Source organism: Erythrolamprus reginae, chromosome 2 (assembly GCF_031021105.1).
Source record: "Erythrolamprus reginae isolate rEryReg1 chromosome 2, rEryReg1.hap1, whole genome shotgun sequence".
Lineage (NCBI taxonomy): Eukaryota > Metazoa > Chordata > Lepidosauria > Squamata > Dipsadidae > Erythrolamprus > Erythrolamprus reginae.
The window spans coordinates 78,591,638-78,612,560 of record NC_091951.1 but is presented as its reverse complement, the minus strand read 5'-3'; the positions used below and the strand labels follow the sequence as shown (position 1 = coordinate 78,612,560).

The 20,923-nt window shown below is 40.1% G+C and overlaps 1 protein-coding gene across 1 annotated transcript in view; it reads left to right on the top strand.

Moving 5' to 3' along the window:
- The window catches only part of COL7A1 (collagen type VII alpha 1 chain), a 179,312-nt gene that overhangs the window by 33,368 nt on the left and 125,021 nt on the right, over positions 1–20,923 (top strand). The window contains exons 9-18 of the mRNA XM_070736724.1: positions 1,230–1,352; positions 3,667–3,816; positions 6,039–6,158; positions 7,782–7,928; positions 8,694–8,804; positions 9,282–9,431; positions 11,720–11,848; positions 13,120–13,266; positions 13,846–13,971; positions 17,771–17,896. Of these exons, the coding sequence (XP_070592825.1) occupies positions 1,230–1,352; positions 3,667–3,816; positions 6,039–6,158; positions 7,782–7,928; positions 8,694–8,804; positions 9,282–9,431; positions 11,720–11,848; positions 13,120–13,266; positions 13,846–13,971; positions 17,771–17,896 (1,329 nt within the window). The remainder of the gene's footprint in view (positions 1–1,229; positions 1,353–3,666; positions 3,817–6,038; positions 6,159–7,781; positions 7,929–8,693; positions 8,805–9,281; positions 9,432–11,719; positions 11,849–13,119; positions 13,267–13,845; positions 13,972–17,770; positions 17,897–20,923) is intronic.

Here is a 20,923-nt window from a genome sequence, read left to right as displayed (position 1 = left end):
TATTTATGCATCGTGCCAAGAAAACTGAACATATACCTCCATGTATGTCATCAAGAGTTGTGCTCTGCTCAAAAACGATTTCACGTTAAAACATTCATGCATTAACTTGTGTTCTGTTCTCATCAGAGCCCATATGGCTACCTCACATTATCACAGCTAGTTCTGACCCCAAGAAAACAGTATGATTTGAAACTACTGCACTGACTACAGGTCCATTTTAAGTATTAGTCAAAGTCCTGCAATTGATCTTTAGAGCCCTATATAGCTTTGGACCTTGTATTCAAGGATTGTCTTTTGTCACCTGTGTCTTGTCTGCACCATTTTTATAACTTTCACTATCTGAAGTCAGGAGAAAATAGCCTTTTGCCATGCTCTTTTTGCAACAGTTAAAACCTGTTCATTATCCTGTGTCAATTTTAAATGAGTCACCGGCACAACCTAACCATGCAGGTTGGGGGGTTGCAACCATTATCCTGCCAGAATGTTGGGGTTACATCTTTCATCAGTTCCAGGCATTCTTGGATCTCTAGAGGGAGCCTGGCTGGAAATGGTTCTGCCATTTTGCTCATCTGCAGAAAAAGCAATTGCTGCCAACCTGCCTTCCACTGAGGACCTGTATACTGCACGAGTCAAAAAAAGGGCGGGGAAAATATTTACTGACCCCTCACATCCTGGACACAAAGTGTTTCAACTCCTACCCTCAAAACGTCGCTACAGAGCACTGCACACCAAGACAACTAGGCACAAGAACAGTTTTTTCCCGAACGCCATCACTCTACTAAACAAATAATTCCCTCAACACTGTCAGACTTTCTACTACATCTGCACTTCTATTCTACTAGTTTTTCTCATCATTCCTTTCACCCATTTCCTCCCATGTTGACTGTATGACTGTAACTTGTTGCTTATATCCTAAGATTTTTATTAATATTGCTTCTTCATTGCTTATTTGACCCCTATGACAATCATTAAGTGTTGTACCACATGATTCTTGACAAATGTATATTTTATTTTATGTACGCTGAGAGCATATGCACCAAGACAAATTCCTTGTGTGTCCAATCACACTTGGCCAATAAAATTATACTCTATTCTATTCAGCTCATTCCACTATGAATGAAACTGACTCTACAGATTCCTATTAGTATAAGTTCCCTCGTAACACGTTGTGTCTGGAATTCAGGTGAATGTGAAGGAACCACATCGCTGATTCTTTGTTTTCCTTGCAGAGATGCTGACTGGAGTGACCAACTTTCGGGTGTTAGAAACAGGACCGTTTTTCCTCAGACTATCCTGGGCGGCTGATCCGAACGAAGCCCTTCAAGGCTACAGGCTCACTTACGTGGCAAGGGGTTAGTGCAAAACTTGACGGGTGATTTGATTTGATTTAATTTAATTTATTAGATTTGTATGCCGCCCCTGTCCAGAGACTCCGAGCGGCTCATAACAATAACAACAATGTAAACAAATCTAATACATTTAAAAAACATCTAAAACCCCGTTATTAAAACCATACAACACATACCATACATAAATAATATAAACCCAGGGGCTCAGTTTCCACATGCCTGATGACATAGGTGCGTCTTCAGTAATTTACGAAAGGCATGGAGGATGGGGGCGATTCTGATCTCCGAGGGGAGTTGATTCCAGAGGGCTGGGGCTGTCACAGAGAAGGCTCTTCCCCTGGGGCCCGCCAAATGACATTGTTTCGTCGATGGGACCCGAAGAAGGCCAACTCTGTGGGACTTAATCGGTCACTGTGATTTGTGCGGCAGAAGACGATTCCAAAGGTATTCTGGTCCGATGCCATGTAGGGCTTTTTAGGTCATTATCAACACTTTAAATTGTGACCGGAAACTAATCGGCAACCAATGCAGGGGTTAGAAGTGCTAACCAATGATCGTTGGGGTTAGAAGTGCTAAGTTTCAGAAAGATTCTTTATTGAAAAAGCAATTAATTCAGTTGCTTTGGGGAATGCTGGAGCTGAACTGGGACAGGAAGTACATGGCTGGTGCTGCCGTTTCCCCTTAACCTCATCGGTAGTTCTCAATCTCCTGATTCACAGGGATGAGGGGAAAAACGGAATTGTTATGTTTCTTTAGGATGCACTGGACTTGCACTCTAGCAGAAAAGTGAATCCTCCAGCAGAATGGAGCACATTGTCTGAGAAAGAGACAACCACACTACACTCCCCAGTCCTGTTGTTGTTTCTTGAGGTTTGCTCTGACTAGTCCCACGGCTTTTTTAAAAGAACAAATTGATTTGGAGAGAGGATAATTTTATCTCCAGCCCCAGCTGCCCCAAAACATCACTGTAGTTATCAAATTACCAGAATTCAGGGTTTCCTGGGCAAGACAGTCCAGGCTCGGGGAAGTGGACCCTACTGGAATATTTACCTGCGACTTGTTGTGATGTGTGCTTGTCAGAAGCTGCACCTGGAGCTGCCTCACCCCAGCCTGCAGCCATGCTGGTGCTTACAGCCTGGCAATTCTCCCAGTGCCTCACCCAGTGTGTCTGGCCACACCTGCTGCCAAGGGAATGTATCTGCCTAGCAGAGAATTCTGGCCCTGTGGGCACCAAAATGAATGTGGATGAGATCACCACCAACTGTTGCTTTTGCTTGCTGGGGTGACTCAATCAGAAAGAAAGCCTGTTGGGGGGGAAGGGGGGGCTGTAGCTGCCACTGTATTTGTCTGTCAATGTTCTCTAGGTAATTCTGATCCACTTAATAAACTGAAAATGGGCTATGCTAAAATGGTCTCCGTTCCTTGTTCAGCAGCTAAAGCAGTGGTTCCCAACTTTTCAAATGGTGCAACCCCCAACCATAAGTCTAGCACCAATTCCCCCAACAGGCTTTAAACTGATTGGCAGCAAGGTTCCACCCCCCCCCCCCCCTGTAAATGCCTGATTGGTTGGATTGTAAAAATATGTTCCAAGGTGCCAGAATAGACGCTTTACTTCCTAACACCATGGGAAATTTGTCTTTTCCCATGGTCTTAGGGGACCCCAATGAAACGGTCCCAGCTCCCAGGTTGAGAACTACTGAGCTAGAGGTACATGTTACATGATGAGATTTGAACTGCTGACCTGCAGAACTAGCAGTCAGCTTTAGTGGCCTGCAGTACTGCAGTACCCAGAGTGGACTAGAACTCCCAGTCTCCCAGTGACTTGATTTCTAGCCTGATTCTTTAACCACTGCATTTCTCAGAATGCTGGAATAGCTGGAAAACAAGATAGAGGAAGACTTGTTTTAAAAGGAAACACCCTCATTTATCAATAATTTTGTTTTCCTGAATTAGCCATATAGTTCAATCTTTAATTCTCAATGTTAAGAAATCAGGAATGAAGTCCCAGTAAGAATCTGAGTTTTTTTTAAGCATTTAAAAAATGCCGCCCTTCTCCTTAGATTTGGGGCAGCTTACAACATGTTAGCAATAGCACTTTTTAACAGAGCCAGCATATTGCCCCCACAATCTGGGTCCTCATTTTATCCACCTCAGCAAGGTGGGTAAATTTTATTGTATTTTATGTTATTTTATTGTAATTGTATGTAATTTTATTGACATTCTTAAAGAACTAGCCCTATCCAGTGATCCTTTATGTTTCTCATCACCTTTTTTTAATGTACATTTCTAAAATTATCTTTGTTTTTCCTCCTAAAAGGTGACGCTGAAGCTGAAGAAGTGAATCTTGATGCCAGTTCTACTTCGTTCTTGCTCAGCAACCTTCGACCTAACACTGACTATGTGATAACATTGCACCCGATCTACCCACATCATACAATAGTGCCTGCTGTAGTTCATAGCCGAACAAGTATGTGTCACCTAAATTAATAAAGTAGAACCTTGGTCTTTTTCAAAGATTTATTTTATTTTATTTTATTTTATTTATTTGTCTGTCTGTCTGTCTGTCTGTCTGTCTGTCTGTCTGTCTGTCTATCTATCTATCTATCTATCTTATCTATCTATCTTATCTATCTATCTATCTATCTATCTATCTATCTTATCTATCTATCTATCTATCTATCTATCTATCTATCTATCTATCTATTTTGTCCAATACACAATGTGGGTTTTAGTGTGTGTGTGTGTGTGTGTGTGTGTGTGTGTGTGTGTGTGTGTGTATATATATATATATATATATATATATATATATATATATATATATGTTTTCGTAGATTTTCATGGGTATATGTATGTAGATTGTTCTGAGTCTAGGATGGTCCCATTTCGGCCTTGTTCTGGCCTCATCAGCTAGCCACACCCTTCCTTACTGGGATTCGATCCGGTGGACTCTGCCTTGTCCACCGGATCGAATCCCAGTAAGGAAGGGTGTGGCTAGCTGATGAGGCCAGAACAAGGCCGAAATGGGACCATCCTAGTCTCCCTTAATTTTAAAAAAATTCCAGCTAAAAAAAACATTTAACACATACAGAATATAGTTGTCGGCTATAAATAAATTAACTGCCTTGAAATGGTCCTGGGTTGGGCCTAGAGGCAAAAAGGAGCTGTGACGTTCCTTCAAATATACCAGGGTGATCCAACATAAACACACACACACACACACATATATATATATACACACATAGTAAAATACATGATGAAGGTTATAGAGGAGATACTCATAGTAAAATATATCTATGAAAGAATAGAAAAGAAAATATAGTAATAGAACATATCAAAGAAAGAATAGAAGAAGAGATATAGGAATAGAAGAAAGGTATAAGAGATATAGAAGGGACCTTGGAGGTCTTCTAGTCCAACCGCCTGCTCAGGCAGGAAACCCTTTTAGGATTTCATTTATATACCATTTCAGACAAATGGTTGTCCAATCTCATCTTAAAAACTTCCAGCGTTGGAAATATCCACAACTTCTGGAGGAAAGGTGTTCCACTGATTAATTATTCTAACCGTCAGGAATTATTCCTGGATTTAGTTCTGATTAACCTGAATAGGTGTTAACAGAGTGCAGGAGGGTGCCATGAACAGTGTGGGTGGGTGGCACAGGTGCATATTGGGTGTGGATGGGTGCATATTATGGAGCACGGATGGGTCGGCAGCTGCTTCAGGCAGGCATTACAGTGGTCCCTCGATCATCGCGAGGGTTCCGTTCCAGGACCCCAAGCAATGATCGATTTTTCGCGAAGTAGCGGTGCGGAAGTAAAAATTTAATCTCCAAGCTCTTTACTAGAAGAGCCCTCTACTCCTCCACTCGCAACAGAATACCCTACGAAACTAGACTTACAATCCTAGGTTTAGAAAGCTTAGAACTACATCGCCTTAAACACGATCTAAGCATAGCCCATAAAATCATATGCTACAATGTCCTTCCTGTCAACGACTACTTCAGCTTCAACTACAACAACACACGAGCACATAACATATAGACACTTAATGTAAACCGCTCCAAAATTGACTGCAGGAAATACGATTTTAGTAAACAAGTAGTTGATGCATGAAACTCACTACCAAACTCTGTAGTATCATCTCCTAACGCCCCAAATTTCACCCTTAGATTATCCACTGTTGACCTCTCCAGATTCCTAAGAGGTCAGTAAGGGCACCAGTGTGCATAAGTGCACCAGCGTGCCTTCCATCCCCTGTTCTAACGTTTATTTTATTTTTTACTAGTACCATGCATATGAATATCATTATATCTAATGTTTCTTCTTATTTTTTTTCTTTTCTCCTTACTAGTATCATGTATATGAATATTATTATATCTTTACATACTTCCAATATGTACTTGACAAAACAAAAAACACATAAATAAATAAATAGTCTTTATAATCCACTATAAATATACTGATTGTGGACATTATTGGCTAGTACATCCATAAAACCGTCTATTACTTTATAACTTAAGTGGAGAAATTGTGCCTTTGCCTTTCATAAACTTGAAGTGTAATTGCTTAAATAAGTGAATTCGGTGAGAAAATACAGCTCAGGTAGATTTGGGTTCTAGGATTATTGATGATTAGGTAGTTGAAATGCCCTTCTGCTCATCTTGGTTGACATTTCCCTCTCTACCTTTAGTGAATTTGGCAGGAGTGCAACAACTAAGTGCCCAGGACATCTCCGCCCAAGGGATGCTGGTGATCTGGAGGGGTGTGAGTGGAGTTACTGCATACCGTGTTACCTGGGAACTCCTCTCAGGTACATCTGTTCATTGGTACTCTTTGGTGTTATGTAAATATTCTCCTTACATACTGATTAAGACCCTGTTCTCCAGTCAGACACTGAATGAAAATTTAGCATTAATTATACTATCCACTCCACAGGCTGGAAATGATTTTCAAGATATCAAAATTTCCATTCTGAATAACAAATGAGACTATTTTCTAATTAGATATCTATGTTTTTTTAACTAACCCCCCTAATGGAAACAGGAGTATTTAATGGCAAATATAAATCCTGTAAACCTGAACAATAACTTGATTCCAGCTCTAAATAGCATTACAATATTATATAAGGTATATACACATAAATACATGAATATAGAAAGGCACAAGCTATATGAAGCAGTAGCTTCTTTTTAAAATATGCATTTAGTATTTATAATATTTAATAATATTAAAAAGATACTCACTATGCACTCACTCCATATGTGATGAATTAATATATCTACTAGAAGGGGAGATAATCCTGATATGCATGATTTTCCAATCTACATATTATTATTATTATTATTATTATTATTATTATTATTATTATTAATTAGATTTGTATGCTGCCCTTCTTCGAAAACTCGGGGCGACTCACAGAATAAATATAGAAACAAAGCGTACAAAACAAATCGAATACATTAAAAAACTACAGCTAAAAAACCCTATCTATTACTCAATCAGACAATCCAATCACACCATGTATCACATGTATTGGTCCATCACATTTATACTTTTACAATAATTTCTAAATAGGCTACTGTGTAATTAAGTTACACGTTTGTCCAGAAATCGCTACGTCCAGCTCTAAAATTCAAGAAAGATACACAGTTACGTCTGAGCAATTTTCTTTATTGCTCCTTACCTATAGACAGAAATCTTGCCAACTGAAAGCAACATTGCACGCTAAGAACTTCTAGGCAGGAGTTATTTTCCTCCCAATGTAAATTTTACAGTGGAATATAGCCCCTCCCTCTCAGGAGTCCAGCCTACATTCCCACCACACTATAGATCTGTAATGCTTTTGACGGGAAGTTAATGTATTTAACCTTTCAATATGCAAGCTTATTTACATGCATTAGGAAAGTCCAATAAGGAACTGATTATAAATCTTGGATGCCCTGATGACATCTATCCACAATTCAAAATTATTTTTATTTTAAGCTGCCCAAAGTCCAATGTGGAGTTGGGCGGCATATACATTTTGCAAATAAAATAAATAAATAAAAACTTGGAAGTGGTGTGTTTTTTTCTTTTTGCAAGATATTTAATAATTAACTCTTATGTTCCTTATTTAGAATACTCCCAAGTTAATGCCATTAGTTTTCCAGTTAATTAATGGATTAAGAAGTTAGGAGCAGTATTAAACGTTCACTGTATCCAAAAAGACGTTGCAATGTGGCAATGACAATGTCTAAAGAAAATATCACTTCCAGTGATATGATGAGAAGCGAAGAATTAAGGATCTCTTGTTGCATGTGAAATATTTTTTTTTTTTTAAAAGGTGGCCTTTTGCAATTCAGCATGTGGTCATGTAGTTCACAAATGCATATTCCGTATGGCTAAAGGCTAATAGCTTTCTTGTATTTTTGCTTTGTATTTTGAAATTTCTTAGGTCAGGGTCGTCAAACAGCTGATGTGGATGCTAGAGAGAATTCCTATTTGTTAACAGGACTGCAGCCTAACACTGATTATCTAGTATCTGTTGTGCCACTCTATGGACAGGTGGAAGGTCCCAAGGCCTCCATTAGGAGGAGAACAGGTACGTGCACTTATTGTTGTTACTAATGGTACTACAGTACTACTTCTGCTGTTAACAGTAACTACCACTGCAGGTAAAATAGGTTCTCTGGAATAATAGAAAAGCACTTAGACTTAGACTTCACAGTGCTTTTACAGCTCTCTCTAAAAGGTTTACAGAGTCAGCATATTGCTCCCAGCAAAGCTGAGTCCTTATTTTACTGACCTCGGAAGGATGGAAGGCTGAGTCAATCTTGAGCCTGGTTAGATTCGAACTGCAAAACTGCTTGTAATTGGCAGTCAGCGGAAGTAGTTTGAAGTACTGCACCCTAACCACTGCACCACTATGGTTCTTGTTAGAGAATTGTTAGCATTCCATTTATAAGCTGGTTTAGATTATACCAAGTTAACTGTTAAGATATCGAATGCGGACTTTGGTTTTGGGAAGTATTCTGATTCAAGTCTAAAGATGGCATACTGTTTACTATGTATTGAAAGGAGGAGAAAAAAATGCAAGAGATATTATATGGTAATTGTAGCTGGAACAAAGAGATGCCTAGGTATGTTCAAGTCAATATATGAATGTTACTTATGTAGCCCAGGTAAACCCCATCTTTAGAAAAATTGCTGGGGCTTCCCATAATATTTGGATGTAGATTGTTACTTGTTTTTATTCTTTGAATAAATTTGTGATTTAGACTTGGATCTAAATATTGTAATAACTGAGAGACTATTAGAGCTTTTCCTAATCATTCAGAACTTTACTATTTATTTTTGTTGCTCTTAGAAATAGCTCAGATTCTTAGGACTATTGCTGTTGACCCAACATCGATTAAGGTTGCCTGGAATATCATCCCTAATGCTAGAGGGTATCGTCTGGAGTGGAGAAAAGCAGCAGGTAGGCTGGCTAAATTTCTGCAATGGGTGGTAGGGAAGTTATAGGAATTGTGGACGCCTATGTTCTGCATTTTTCTATGAACAGAGAAGGATGTTGTAAACAAAGGTGCATGTCATTTTAATTGTGAGGAATTAAAGATGCATTAGCTCTAAAAAAAAAAGGAATTGTGGATGGCTATAAATGTGGTGGGGAGAATCTGTTCCTTTTGGTGGTAAATTATAAATAATATTTACGGTATCTTTTTCAAACACATCAGTTGAATGTTTCTATTTTTTTCTCAAAATATATATCACAATGCCTTTTGATACATTGGAGGAATGAACTATGATTACGTCTTAAAGTTGAAGAGAATTGAAAGTTAGGCAATGACTTAGTTCTGGTATTTGTTTCAGAATTGTGAGACATAGGGATAAATACCTATTTCTTTTCAAATCCATAAAGATCAATGCTAAATTTCTATCTTGTATTGATTTCAAGGAGCAGATTCCCCCAAGACTGTCTCTCTTTCCACCAATGAGAACAGCTACACTCTGAGTGGCCTGCAGCCAAGCACGGAATATCATATCACCCTCTACACTTTGTATGATGGAAAAGAAGTAGCAACACCAGTAACTATTTCAGAGACAGGTGAGTAAGAGGAAACTCATGTTCCCTTTAATTCAGCTGGTCCAGGGCTGAAATCCTACCTGTTCAGACTGGTTTGGGAAAACAGGTAGAGGACATTTGGCCTGAATCACCAAACCAGTAGTAACCGCTGGTTGCCCATGCCCCCGAATTGGTCTGCTAGTCACTGCTCACTCGCCCGCCCACTCTCTGCTCTGCAATTAGCTTGCCTGAAGCGCTGAGCCCCTGATCTGCCTCCCAGGTAAGACTGCAAGTCGTGACCTACCTAGCTGCCCCACCATCCCAACCTCTTCCCCTACTCCTTTCCGCGTGGCCCATAGCTCTGCCATGCTTGCCTGCCTTCCCTGTGGCCTTCCATGGGTTCCCATGGCTAGGTTGTAAGGGCAGGCAAACAAAACACTACACGGAAGGCAGGTGAGCATGTTGGGACTATGGGAAAGGAGCTAGCAGCCTACTCCCTTCTCCACAGCCCTGCCATCCTTGTTTGCCTTCCTGGTGGTCCCCCATGGCTGTTTGCCCTCCGAGGTCGGCATTCATCCTGGGCGGCCCTTGGTGGAAACACAGACAGTGCGTTGGGGCTGAGAGGGGTGGCGGTGCTCCAGGTGGGCAAGTGGATGTACCGGGACTGCTACAAATGTGCCCACACTGTTTCTGCAAAGGCAGAACGCCCCCCCCCCAACCTGCCGATCCAAAGAACAAAGGGGGATGTTGTAGAAAAGGCCTGCGTACCTCCTGTGCCGGCTCCACAGGGGTTCCGAAGCAGCCCACTAGCTTCCCACCTAGCCACCTGCCTGATCTCTTTGCAGATTGGACTGACCGATCACCGGCACCACTCTAGGAAATCAGCCCGCGGAGTTGCTTCCCGCCTGCAAAGAAGCAGAGTGAGAGGCATGAAAGCCTCCAGTTAGGCGGCAGCCCCCCCATGCGAGCCTGGAGTGCTGCACCACCATGGAGCCTGGAGTGCTTTCCCTTTGGCCTTGGTGGCGGCACTTACCTGGGCAGTTAGCACTTCATCTTGGTGAAGAGCAGGCCAAGTGGCCATCACCCTGGCCAAATGATCACCATGCCTCCCCAGTAACAGGCGCACCAGGACCGCCTTGCCCCCAACTCCGTGTGCTGTGCTTGGAAGGGACTGCCGTCACTGCTCTTGCTGCCCTCCCTCCCTGCCTGGCTGCAGATTTGTGCCTTCCCTCCTAGAGCACCGCCGGGGCACCGCTGTTCACTTTCTTCCTTCTCCTGCTGCGAAACAAAAGTGAATGGCACTGGTGGAGCTTTAGGAGGATAGATGCACTCTGCAGTCAGGTGGGGAGGGAGGGCAGTGAAAGCGGCAGCGGCAGCCCCTTCCAAGTGCAGTGCATGGAGGCGGCTGGCAAGGTGACTTCGGAATGCTGGTTGCTTGGGAGGCATGGTGATCACTCAGCCTGGGAAGCCTCAGCAGGTGCTGCATTGGCTGTCTGCCCATGCCATGTCCCCATTCCCGCCAGCCACACGACTACAAATGTGACAACATGGTTTTCACCAAGATGAAGTGCTACCTGCCTTGGTAAGTGCCACCGCCCAGGCTGAAGTTAAAGTGCTATGAGCTGCGTGGTGGCACGGCTTGGTCTTGCTCTCTCACCACATGGGGGGCTGCTGGCTGCTGGCAGTAAGTGCCATGGCAACTGAGTCTCCTTCCTCCAGAATGCCAGACTCATGGGCTGAGGAAAGAGAGTAGGCAGATGGGTGGGTGGGAAGCCCCAAGTTCCATGGAATGGCACGGGAGGCACACAGGCCCAAGTGGAAGGTGGCCTTTTCTGCAGCATCCCCCCTCCTCACTTTGGATCGCCCTACAACAGGGGCCCTCTAGCTTTGCAGAAATGGGACAGGGGTTTGTATGGAGGTTTGGCTGGGATGGAAAGTGAGGCAAGATATGTCTCTGAGATTCACTTGGGCAGTCAAGCCAGATGGCGGAAGGAAAGTCAAAGCGTTGGGGGCTTCAGAAGGGCAGAATATGCTTCAGAATGTGCAGCTCCCGGCTCTAAAAGTGAGTGATGTGAGTGACGCCATGCCACCAAGTCACATGACCACCAAGCCACACCCATCAAGCCATGCCGACAGAATAGTAGGGCATGGCTTGATGGGTGTGGTTTGTTGGTCATGTGACTTTCTTAGCATGGCCAATTTGACATCACTCACGTCACTCACTGTAGAGAGAATTTTTGGATTCCACCACTGAGCTAGTCACATTCCTGGCTGAGGCTTTTAGTTCTCACACCATCTTTGTTGTATAAAAGTCAAAATTTCTCTTTCAGGGGTGGCACCTCCAGTGGGAACCGTCTCCAACTTGAGGATCACCGAGACCGTAGGAAACAGAGTCCGGCTTTCATGGCTAGGAGTCCAAGGAGCCACAAGATATAAGATTGTAATACGCAATATGGAAGGTGAGCACACAGGAGCAGCTGCTTGATAGTGGCGGCTTGCTGAAAATCCAGAAGTATCCATTGAGAGGAGGAAATGGAAACGCAGAAGTGTACTAATAAGCAATAAGCCCTTATAAGCAATAAGCAGAGTATAGTCTGGAGCATCTGATAGTGGCGGCTTGCTGAAAATCCAGAAGTATCCATTGAGAGGAGGAAATGGAAACGCAGAAGTGTACTAATAGAAGAACAAAGCCCTTATAAGCAATAAGCAGAGTATAGTCTGGAGCATCTGGTCCCTCTTCAACATCCATCTTTTTATAGTTTTTATGGTTTGAAGAGCATGTTCTGAAGGGAGATTTTCTTGCAAGGTATAGAATATTGATTAAACATCACCTCTGACAATTTAAGTGGTGCTTCTCAAACTTTTTCCTTTATTACTCAAAACCACTTTAAAAACCCTTTTAACCAATGTAAGTAAAATATTTTTAGTCAATTTAAATGCTCCTGTTGTCATTAGATAATGGGTTCATAAAGGGGCGTGCATAAGTGCACCACTGTGCCCACCGTACCTGTCTTATTGTCTTTTTTGTTACTTTTTATCATTACTTATCAAATGTTTTATTTGTACAAATTACCACCCTATAATTGTTTGACTAACTAACTAACTAACTAAACCAACTACTAACTAACTAACTAACTAACCAATTAAATAAATAAATAAATAAATAAATGTGTTACCTAAAGAAAAAGTACTTTTATCAAATTTAGGTATTTTACTCAGGTTTGGGAACTACTGATATAAAGAGTTTTAATTAAGTTCTAAGGAACGTTAATGCAACACCATCAAAAGTTGTTCAAGTTATCAGCATTGGGAGTTGGGGGAATAGAATGGAATGGAATACAATACAATACAATACAATTTTATTGTCACTTGAAAGGTACACTAATCAGCATACATTAACATGAAATTTCATTGCATTAATCTATCAACGGATAACCTGTAGAGATGGTACCTAAGGATCAATGGAAGTAGGAACAACACTGAGATGATTCACGCTTAAGAAGAAGAGTGTAGCAAACTAAATCTTTTGTTGAAAGCTGAAGTGATTTGTTTGTGGCAAATGAAACTTTTAGTTTATTCTCCTCTCTCCTTATCTAACGTCAGATTCCTGACTCTTTGCAGCCTGGTGTTGTGTGACCACAAAATAATAAGATTTGTTTTTATGAAACAGGCTTTGAATTAGAAAGCTACAGTAACGAGTTCAGGTTGACTATTGTGGTTTCTGCTGCAGATGGCTCTGAGAAAGTTCGATATATCCCAGGCTCCCAGACCACGGAGGACTTAGTTGATTTGAAAGAGAATGTCTCCTACATGGTTCGTGTGTCAGCTTTTATTGGCAACCGCGAGGGTAATGCCGTTCCTCTCAACATCCCAATTCGTAAGTGTATTAACCCTATATCTGTGCTCCACTGCCTCTTTTGCTTTCTTGTTCCCTACAAGGAATCACTTCGGAAGACTCACTTATGTCACCAGGCCTGGGGCCATTAGATCTTGTCCCCTGCCCAATGAATGTGTTGAGAAAATGTGGAGTGAATGGAACAATTGTTTTTTTATGGTTTTCTTGGGGGGTTAGATTTTTAATTAGTTAATTGGATTTAAGATATTGTGTACTGTATATTTTATATGTTATGAGCCGCCCCGAGTCCCCGGAGAGGGGCGGCATAGAAATCCAATTAATAATAAATAAACAAACAAACAAACAAATAATTTATTCATCTTCTGATATTCTAATAAATAGAATATTTTTGTCATCAGATAATGTATGTAGAGCAACACTATAGGGGAGAAAAATGAGGAGAGATTGTTATTGCAATTATTTGAATGGGTATGTTACAAAAAAAAAAAGAGCCAGAGGTTTGTCTCTTTGTTTCAAGAACTTACTGAACTGTTCTCTCTATAAGCCCATGCCGTCTATTGCATTCTTCCAGTAATCCTACTTTCTGTCCTTCTGTGGCAGGACCACCATTAGTGAGCAGGGTATCCAACCTGCGCATGATGCCAGTGGGACTGGGTCGCATTCGGCTGTTGTGGACTCCTGTTCCCAGGGCTACAGCTTATAAACTGGTGATTGTCAACACTCAGGGTAAGGGCCTTCTGCATGCCTAGGTAATTCTGATGCAAGAGGATTCAAGCTCTATAAAGCAGAAAAGAATCTAACAAAGAAAAAAGGGGGAGATCTCATTTTTTAGGTTGGAGATGGGAATATAGAAGAGGTAAATCTGTCTATTTATCTTCCCTCCCTCCCTCTTTCATATCCTGCTTTATCTTGTATTATTCAAGGATGGATACCTAAATGCTTCCTTCTCCAGCTTTCCCCACAACAGCAACTCTGTGAGACAGGTTGAACCCAAGAGAGTAATTGGCCCCCAAAAGAAAAAGAGTTGATAAAAGGAATTCGAAACAGGGAGTTATTTGGAGAAGAAGCAAAATGAGAGAAAACAGCAGAGTTAATTGGAGTTCTTTAAAGGTTTAAGAGGAGAGGAGGGAGGGAAACAAAGTCAAAGTTTAGCTGAGTTATTATTGGGTATAACTTTCATCCAATAAGCAATGGAAAAAATGGCATTGGTGGCCACTGACCATGATCTCTGGAGCTGTGAAAACAATGATCGCTGGAGCTTATTGTTTAAGTGCTACTATTAGTTATACCGTAGTTATTTGTGGTTTCATATTAGCAGTAGTTATATTTAGCTTGTATATAACTGTATATATCTATTGTTCAGTTAATAGTACCTCAGTGGTCAGGCTTGTATTTAACACTAAGCCATAGTATGGTTTAGTGTTTTTTTAATTTTTGGCTTTGGCTTTGGAATAACAAACTGCTTTTTTTGGTATAAAATATCTTGGTTTCCCATTACATAAAAAACACAATTTCTGAAAACATTGATGCTAAGTAATTCTCACCGTTGATACATTTATTCAATAAGGAAGTTCAATGTGTTCACTCCATTTCCTAGTACTGAACAGAATTCTGGGGTATGAATGTTTGCAGTCATTGGAGAAAAAGAGCAACGCCTATGGGGTTTCTCAGCCATCCAGGTCATGGTTGTCCCAAAGGTGCTTTTTCAAAAGGCAACTGGACTTTGCAACCTTTACGTTTATGAATGTGGGAGAAAATGGCCTGAGGTTTGGGGGACAAGAGGGTGGAGAGAAACAGGGATGAACTAGAAGTCCAAAGTGAAAATGGTTGGAAATAGTAAAAGTGCTTCAAGGACACACACACATATACAAAAGCACTTACCGTATTTTTCGGAGTATAAGATGCACTAGAATATAAGACACACCTTGATTTTGGGACAGGAAAATAGGAGGGAAAGTCTACCTGTCTGGTATTCATCTGGCTAGCGTCCTTAGTTTGGTCAGCTTCAGCGCATCATTTTATCTCCGGGTTAGGGCTGGAAAAAAAATCTTTGGAGGGAATAGCAATGGAAACAGGCCTGCAAGGATTTAGGGCTAAAAAACAACAACTTTGGAGTAGCAATGAAAAAGTCCTGCAAACCGGGAAGATTGTTAGGGCTGGAAAGAAAAGCTTTGAAAAAGCTACATTCGTAGTATAAGACACAACCAAATTTTCAGCCTCTTTTAGAGGGGAAAAGTGCATCTTATGCTCCAAAAAATAAGGTGCTTTCTTGCTTGATTTATATAGCCTTGCACCTCACATTTGTGGTGCATTACAATTAAAACAAGCAATAGCAAAAAAAAAAAAAAAAAAAAATATGCTAACAATATAATAACATTCAAAAATATATATATATAATACGAAACATCTGAAGGTGAGTGTGTGACCCAGTATTGAAAAATAATATTTTTATCTGACTTACACAGATAAGGGGTTGACTTTTTTTTTTCAATTTGACAAACCAACACACAGACATTTAACATTAAACATTTACATTTCCCTATATACATAAAACACAAATTGATTTTTTTCAATTCCATTTACTGTACATAATAGTCTTTTACTACTAGTTTCTCTTTTCTCTCTCGATCCAGTTGTACAATTTTTCCCATACTCTGTAGTAGTTTTTATTTTGTTGATTTTGCATTTCGTAAGTTAATTTGCTTAATTTAGCGCAGTCTAATATTTTTTTAATTACCATCTCTTCATTTGGCGTCTTTTCTTGCTTCCAAATTTGCGCAAATGCCAATCTTGCTGCAGTTAATATATGGATTATTAGATAATAATTTTCTTTACTGTGTTGTCCTCTAATTATTTCTAGTAAATACATTTCATGTTTCCACTCTAATTTATAACCTAATATTTCTTCCATCCAGATCTGAATTTGGTTCCCAAATTTCCTTGCTTCTGCGCATAGCCACCACATGTGATAATAGGTTCCTACCTCTTTTTTGCATTTCCAGCATTTGTTACTTGTATTAGTATGAATTTTAGCTAATCTTGCCGGGGCGTAGTGCCAACGGAAAAACATTTTGTATAGATTTTCTTTGTAAGGTATAGACGTAAGGGGTTGACTTACACAGAGATGGGGTTGCGGTACTAGCCAAAGCTTCCCATATTACCACAGGTTGATTTTGCTTCCTTTGCATCTTGTTTCAGATGGCTCAGAGCAAACAAGAAGAATTCCTGGAGACCAGAGTTTCTTTGAATTGCAAAATCTGAAGGAGGGTGTCACATACTTAGTACAAATAACAACACAGATGGGCACCCAAGAAAGCACTCCTGCCACCCTTTCTTTCCAAGTTGGTGTGTTGTCTTCTGAAGCCAGAGCTGCCTCCTCTTGACAACTGTATTGTGACTTTTATTTTTTTAATTTCTTCACACAGCACAGCCATTATGGCTGGTAAAGGCCTAGCAGTACATCTTGATTTGATGCAGCAGTAACAGAATAGAATAGAATTCTTTATTGTCCAAGTGGGATTGGACACACAAGGAATTTGTCTTAGTGCATATGCTCTCGGAGTACATAAAAGAAAATATAGATTTATCAAGAAACTTTGTCAACTTAATGATTGCCATAGGGGTCAAATAAGTTTGACAGTGTTGAGGGAATTAAAAAGACAGGAACCTGCTCCTTCTAATGTCTTTTAAAACTTACGTTGTTTCAGCCCTGCTGGGTTTCTCATTAAATACTGTACTCAGAATTGTGAAATACCAGTCTTTGGCCCTTATTCCTATCCTTGCCCTGTAGCAAGATCAGGATGGGAGAAGTAGATAAACTGAGGATGTTTCAGGGCTGAAAAGAATGCCTTCTTCTCTAACACGTTGGTTGCACAGATTCTTGAGAAATGTACAAAAAGAACAGGAAGAACAAGTCTAAATGTTCTATTTGAAATGATGTATATTAAATAATGCAACAGTAATAACATTCATGGCACCGGACCAGAATATCTTCGGGACCGCCTCCTGCCGCACGAATCCCAGCGACCGGTTAGGTCCCACAGAGTTGGCCTTCTCCGGGTCCCGTCGACTAAACAATGTCGTCTGGCGGGACCCAGGGGAAGAGCCTTCTCTGTGGGGGCCCCGACCCTCTGGAACCAGCTCCCCCCTGAGATTAGGATTGCCCCCACCCTCCCTGCCTTTCGTAAACTCCTTAAGACCCACCTCTGCCGTCAGGCATGGGGGAACTAAAACACCTCCCCCTTGCCCATGTTGTTTTGTTGATTGATTGACTGTGTGCCTGTTTTTTATATATACCGTTTTTATGAGATTACTAGTTTTAAATTGTAATTAGATTGGTGTGCATTGGATTTGGTATCATGTACTGTGCTATTTTTTGTTATTGTTGTGAGCCGCCCCGAGTTTGCGGAGAGGGGCGGCATATAAATCCAATAAATCTAATCTAATCTAATCTAATAATAACCATTTTGTTATTTTTCAATGGTTTATACTCATCACTCCATCTTTGATGTTCTTGATCTTGTAGAACGTCAAACTATAGGCAGCATCACCAACTTAGAGGCAGCTCCATCTGGGCCCAATCAGTTGCGTGTTACTTGGAATCTGGTACCTGGGGCCACGGGCTATAAAGTGAAATGGCGATTGAGAGAAGGTGAGTTTTGACAAGTCATAAAATAAGACATACTAACTGCTGAATTGTACATATTTGGATTTTATTCTACTTGAGAATTGAAGTGTAGGTGGCGGCATGATGTCAAAGCAATAGATGGATGGAAGACAACAAAATGAAAATCCTGGGATATTTGGATGCTTCCTAGTAGAGAGCTTTTTACCATCTTTCTTTCCTGACATTATTGTGCTGCTGTTTCAGATTTTCCTCCAAAGTGGCTTTTTCCTGGAAAGGAAAAAAAAATGAAATTGGGATAAAATACTGAAAAGTAATGAATAGAGGATGTCCTTATCTTCATTTCATTTCATGACAAAGACAAGATTATCTTGATGAGAAAGGCCTTCTCTGAAAGTTTATTCTAATGCTACAGAGTTGTTTTAATAAATACCAATTTAGTGGCAAGCAAGCCATGTGACTTTGAAACAAATTGAAATATCCATAAAGCCCAGTCAAGTTTGGTTCTGAAATTTACTGACTCCTTTTGAAAGTTGGCTGTTCCCCCCACACACATACTGCTAACCTTGAGACATAATTTGACCTTAAGATGCACTTCTGTACCGACTGAATTCCTTTCAAATTGATTTTGCATTGAGGCAGAATTTGACACTTGCCTATGAACTTAAAAATATTCTACCTGGGGTTTTTCTTTTCTTTTTTCTTTTTGGCTTCCTGTTAAAAACAAAACAAAAACAAAAAAACCAGATCAGTTGCCATTGAGGCAAGTCAATGGACTCAAAAGATTAAGCCAATAAGCTTTTAATGCTTTGCCAAAACCAAATAATTTTAGAAGAGGAAGCACTAGTAATCTGATAAAATGCTAGAGCTTATCTGTATCTCTGAGCAAGATAATGCTCAGGGGACACAATCTGAAGTTAGTTGGGGGAAAGATCAAAGGCAACATGAGAAAGTATTATTTTACTGAAAGAGTAGTAGATCCTTGGAACAAACTTCCAGCAGACGTGGTTGGTAAATCCACAGTAACCGAATTTAAACATGCCTGGGATAAACATATATCCATTGTAAGATAAAATACAGGAAATAGTAAAAGGGCAGACTAGATGGACCATGGGGTCTTTTTCTGCCGTCAGTCTTCTATGTTTCTATGTTTCTATAATCTCTTTGCAGTTCAGAATTATTTAGGCAGTCAGTTGTGAGTTCTAAGCAAACGGCTCTTCTTAACATTAAAATATTTTGTAAGCATTCATAAGCACAGACTGGATTGTTGTCCCAATGCAAAACATGTTAAAACAGAATTAGTGACTTTCCCCTTTGAGAAAATTTTAATTATATAACATATTTTATGCACATACACACATGGTACATATTAATATTATGTCTAAGTCCATCTGAAGATAAGCCAACTCCACTCATATTTTTAACTAAAATACTGTGAAAAATGTGCCACCTGGAGATAAGCCGACCCTCAAAGTTTTCATATCTTTTTTATTGTCACAATTTTCCACAGGTGGCACAACTTGTTAGAAATTTGAGAACAGTTTATCTGCATATGGGCTTATTCACAAACAGACTAGGAATATATAGGTAGTACCATATATACTCAAAGATAAGCCAAATCCAATTTGGATTTATTTTTCTTGGCTATTTTTCTTGTGTGTACAGGGCATATCAACAACTTTTGATAATTGCCACATCTTTTCCTTGGACAACATAGTTTCTCTCCATAGCTGTAGGCCCCTCCAATGGAAGATGTTTTTGGTTTAAGAAGCTGCTAATAAGTGCTATATGCTCCAAAGCAATGTTTGCTACTTCAAATTCAAACTAATAAACAGCCTTAATATATGTAAGATTATATGGAAACCAGCCCTCATTAACAAACTTATCCCAGCCATAGAAACTGAAACCAGTTGGCTGGGATAGGTTTGTTAATGAGGGCTGGTTTCCAGATGTCTGGTAGGCGGGAGGTATCATCCCGCTTGTTCATATTTTGGGGATATTTTTCTATCTCGATGGCTTCCATGATTATGAAACCAGACTCAGAACACACATTGCAAAACAACCAAGTAGCCTGCAAGCTCCAACTACTCAGGATATCACCCCTAATCCACAATCATTGACTAATCAGCATACCTCAGTTAAATCAAGGACCCCAGGTGTTACCCCACTGACTCACCAGGAAGTTTCTACACAGCAGGCAATTGCTGAGCCATCAAACCACACCCAGCCACCAGTATTTATAGAAGGAAGGCAGCTCAGGTCTCGCTGTGTTCGCCCTAGAACAAGGACAGAAGCACCAGCCTGAAGGTGACGAGTGGGACCTCATCGAAACGTTGCCAGAAATTTCTAAATCCTACACGGGAAGAAACCTGAATATACCAAGATTGTCATACCTGTACCCGTGAAAATCTACGAAAACAAATATATATATATAACTATATATATATATATAACTTTAATATGATTAATTACAAGAAAATAATATTAATCTAGGAGAAATGAAGAAGGACAGCTCAATTTCAGCTTGCTACTTCTCTGAATGCCAAAATATCTGTTTCTTGCAGTGTGTGGCGTATTTTGACATTTGCTCATTGTTTCTTAGAAGATTTAAAATTGAAATATTTCATTAGTCCCCTCCTTCTTCTCCACACCCTTAGAAATTACATCCAAGAAATTTAGATGATACATAGTTCTGAATAAATTGGGGGATTGTAAAATGCAACAAAAGTTCAGATACAAAAATTATATTGGATATTTTGTCCTCGAAGATTAGTTATTATCTAGCATTCTGTGAAATATGTCTTATTATAAAGAGACAACAGTCTTGTTAATATAGTACTATAGTCTTGACCTGTACAAGTTCCATTGAAGTAGAATATAGTAGTTTATATTCAGAGTATGTGAAATAATATTCCCTTCCTTGCCTTCTTGTCATTACTGTAACAGCCAATGAAGAACTGACTTTGTATCTTGATATAGTCTACCTAGTTACTATGTTTGTATCAGAAAAAGTAGTTAATATTTCATTTTCAGTTGACATTTTGAAAATGAAGT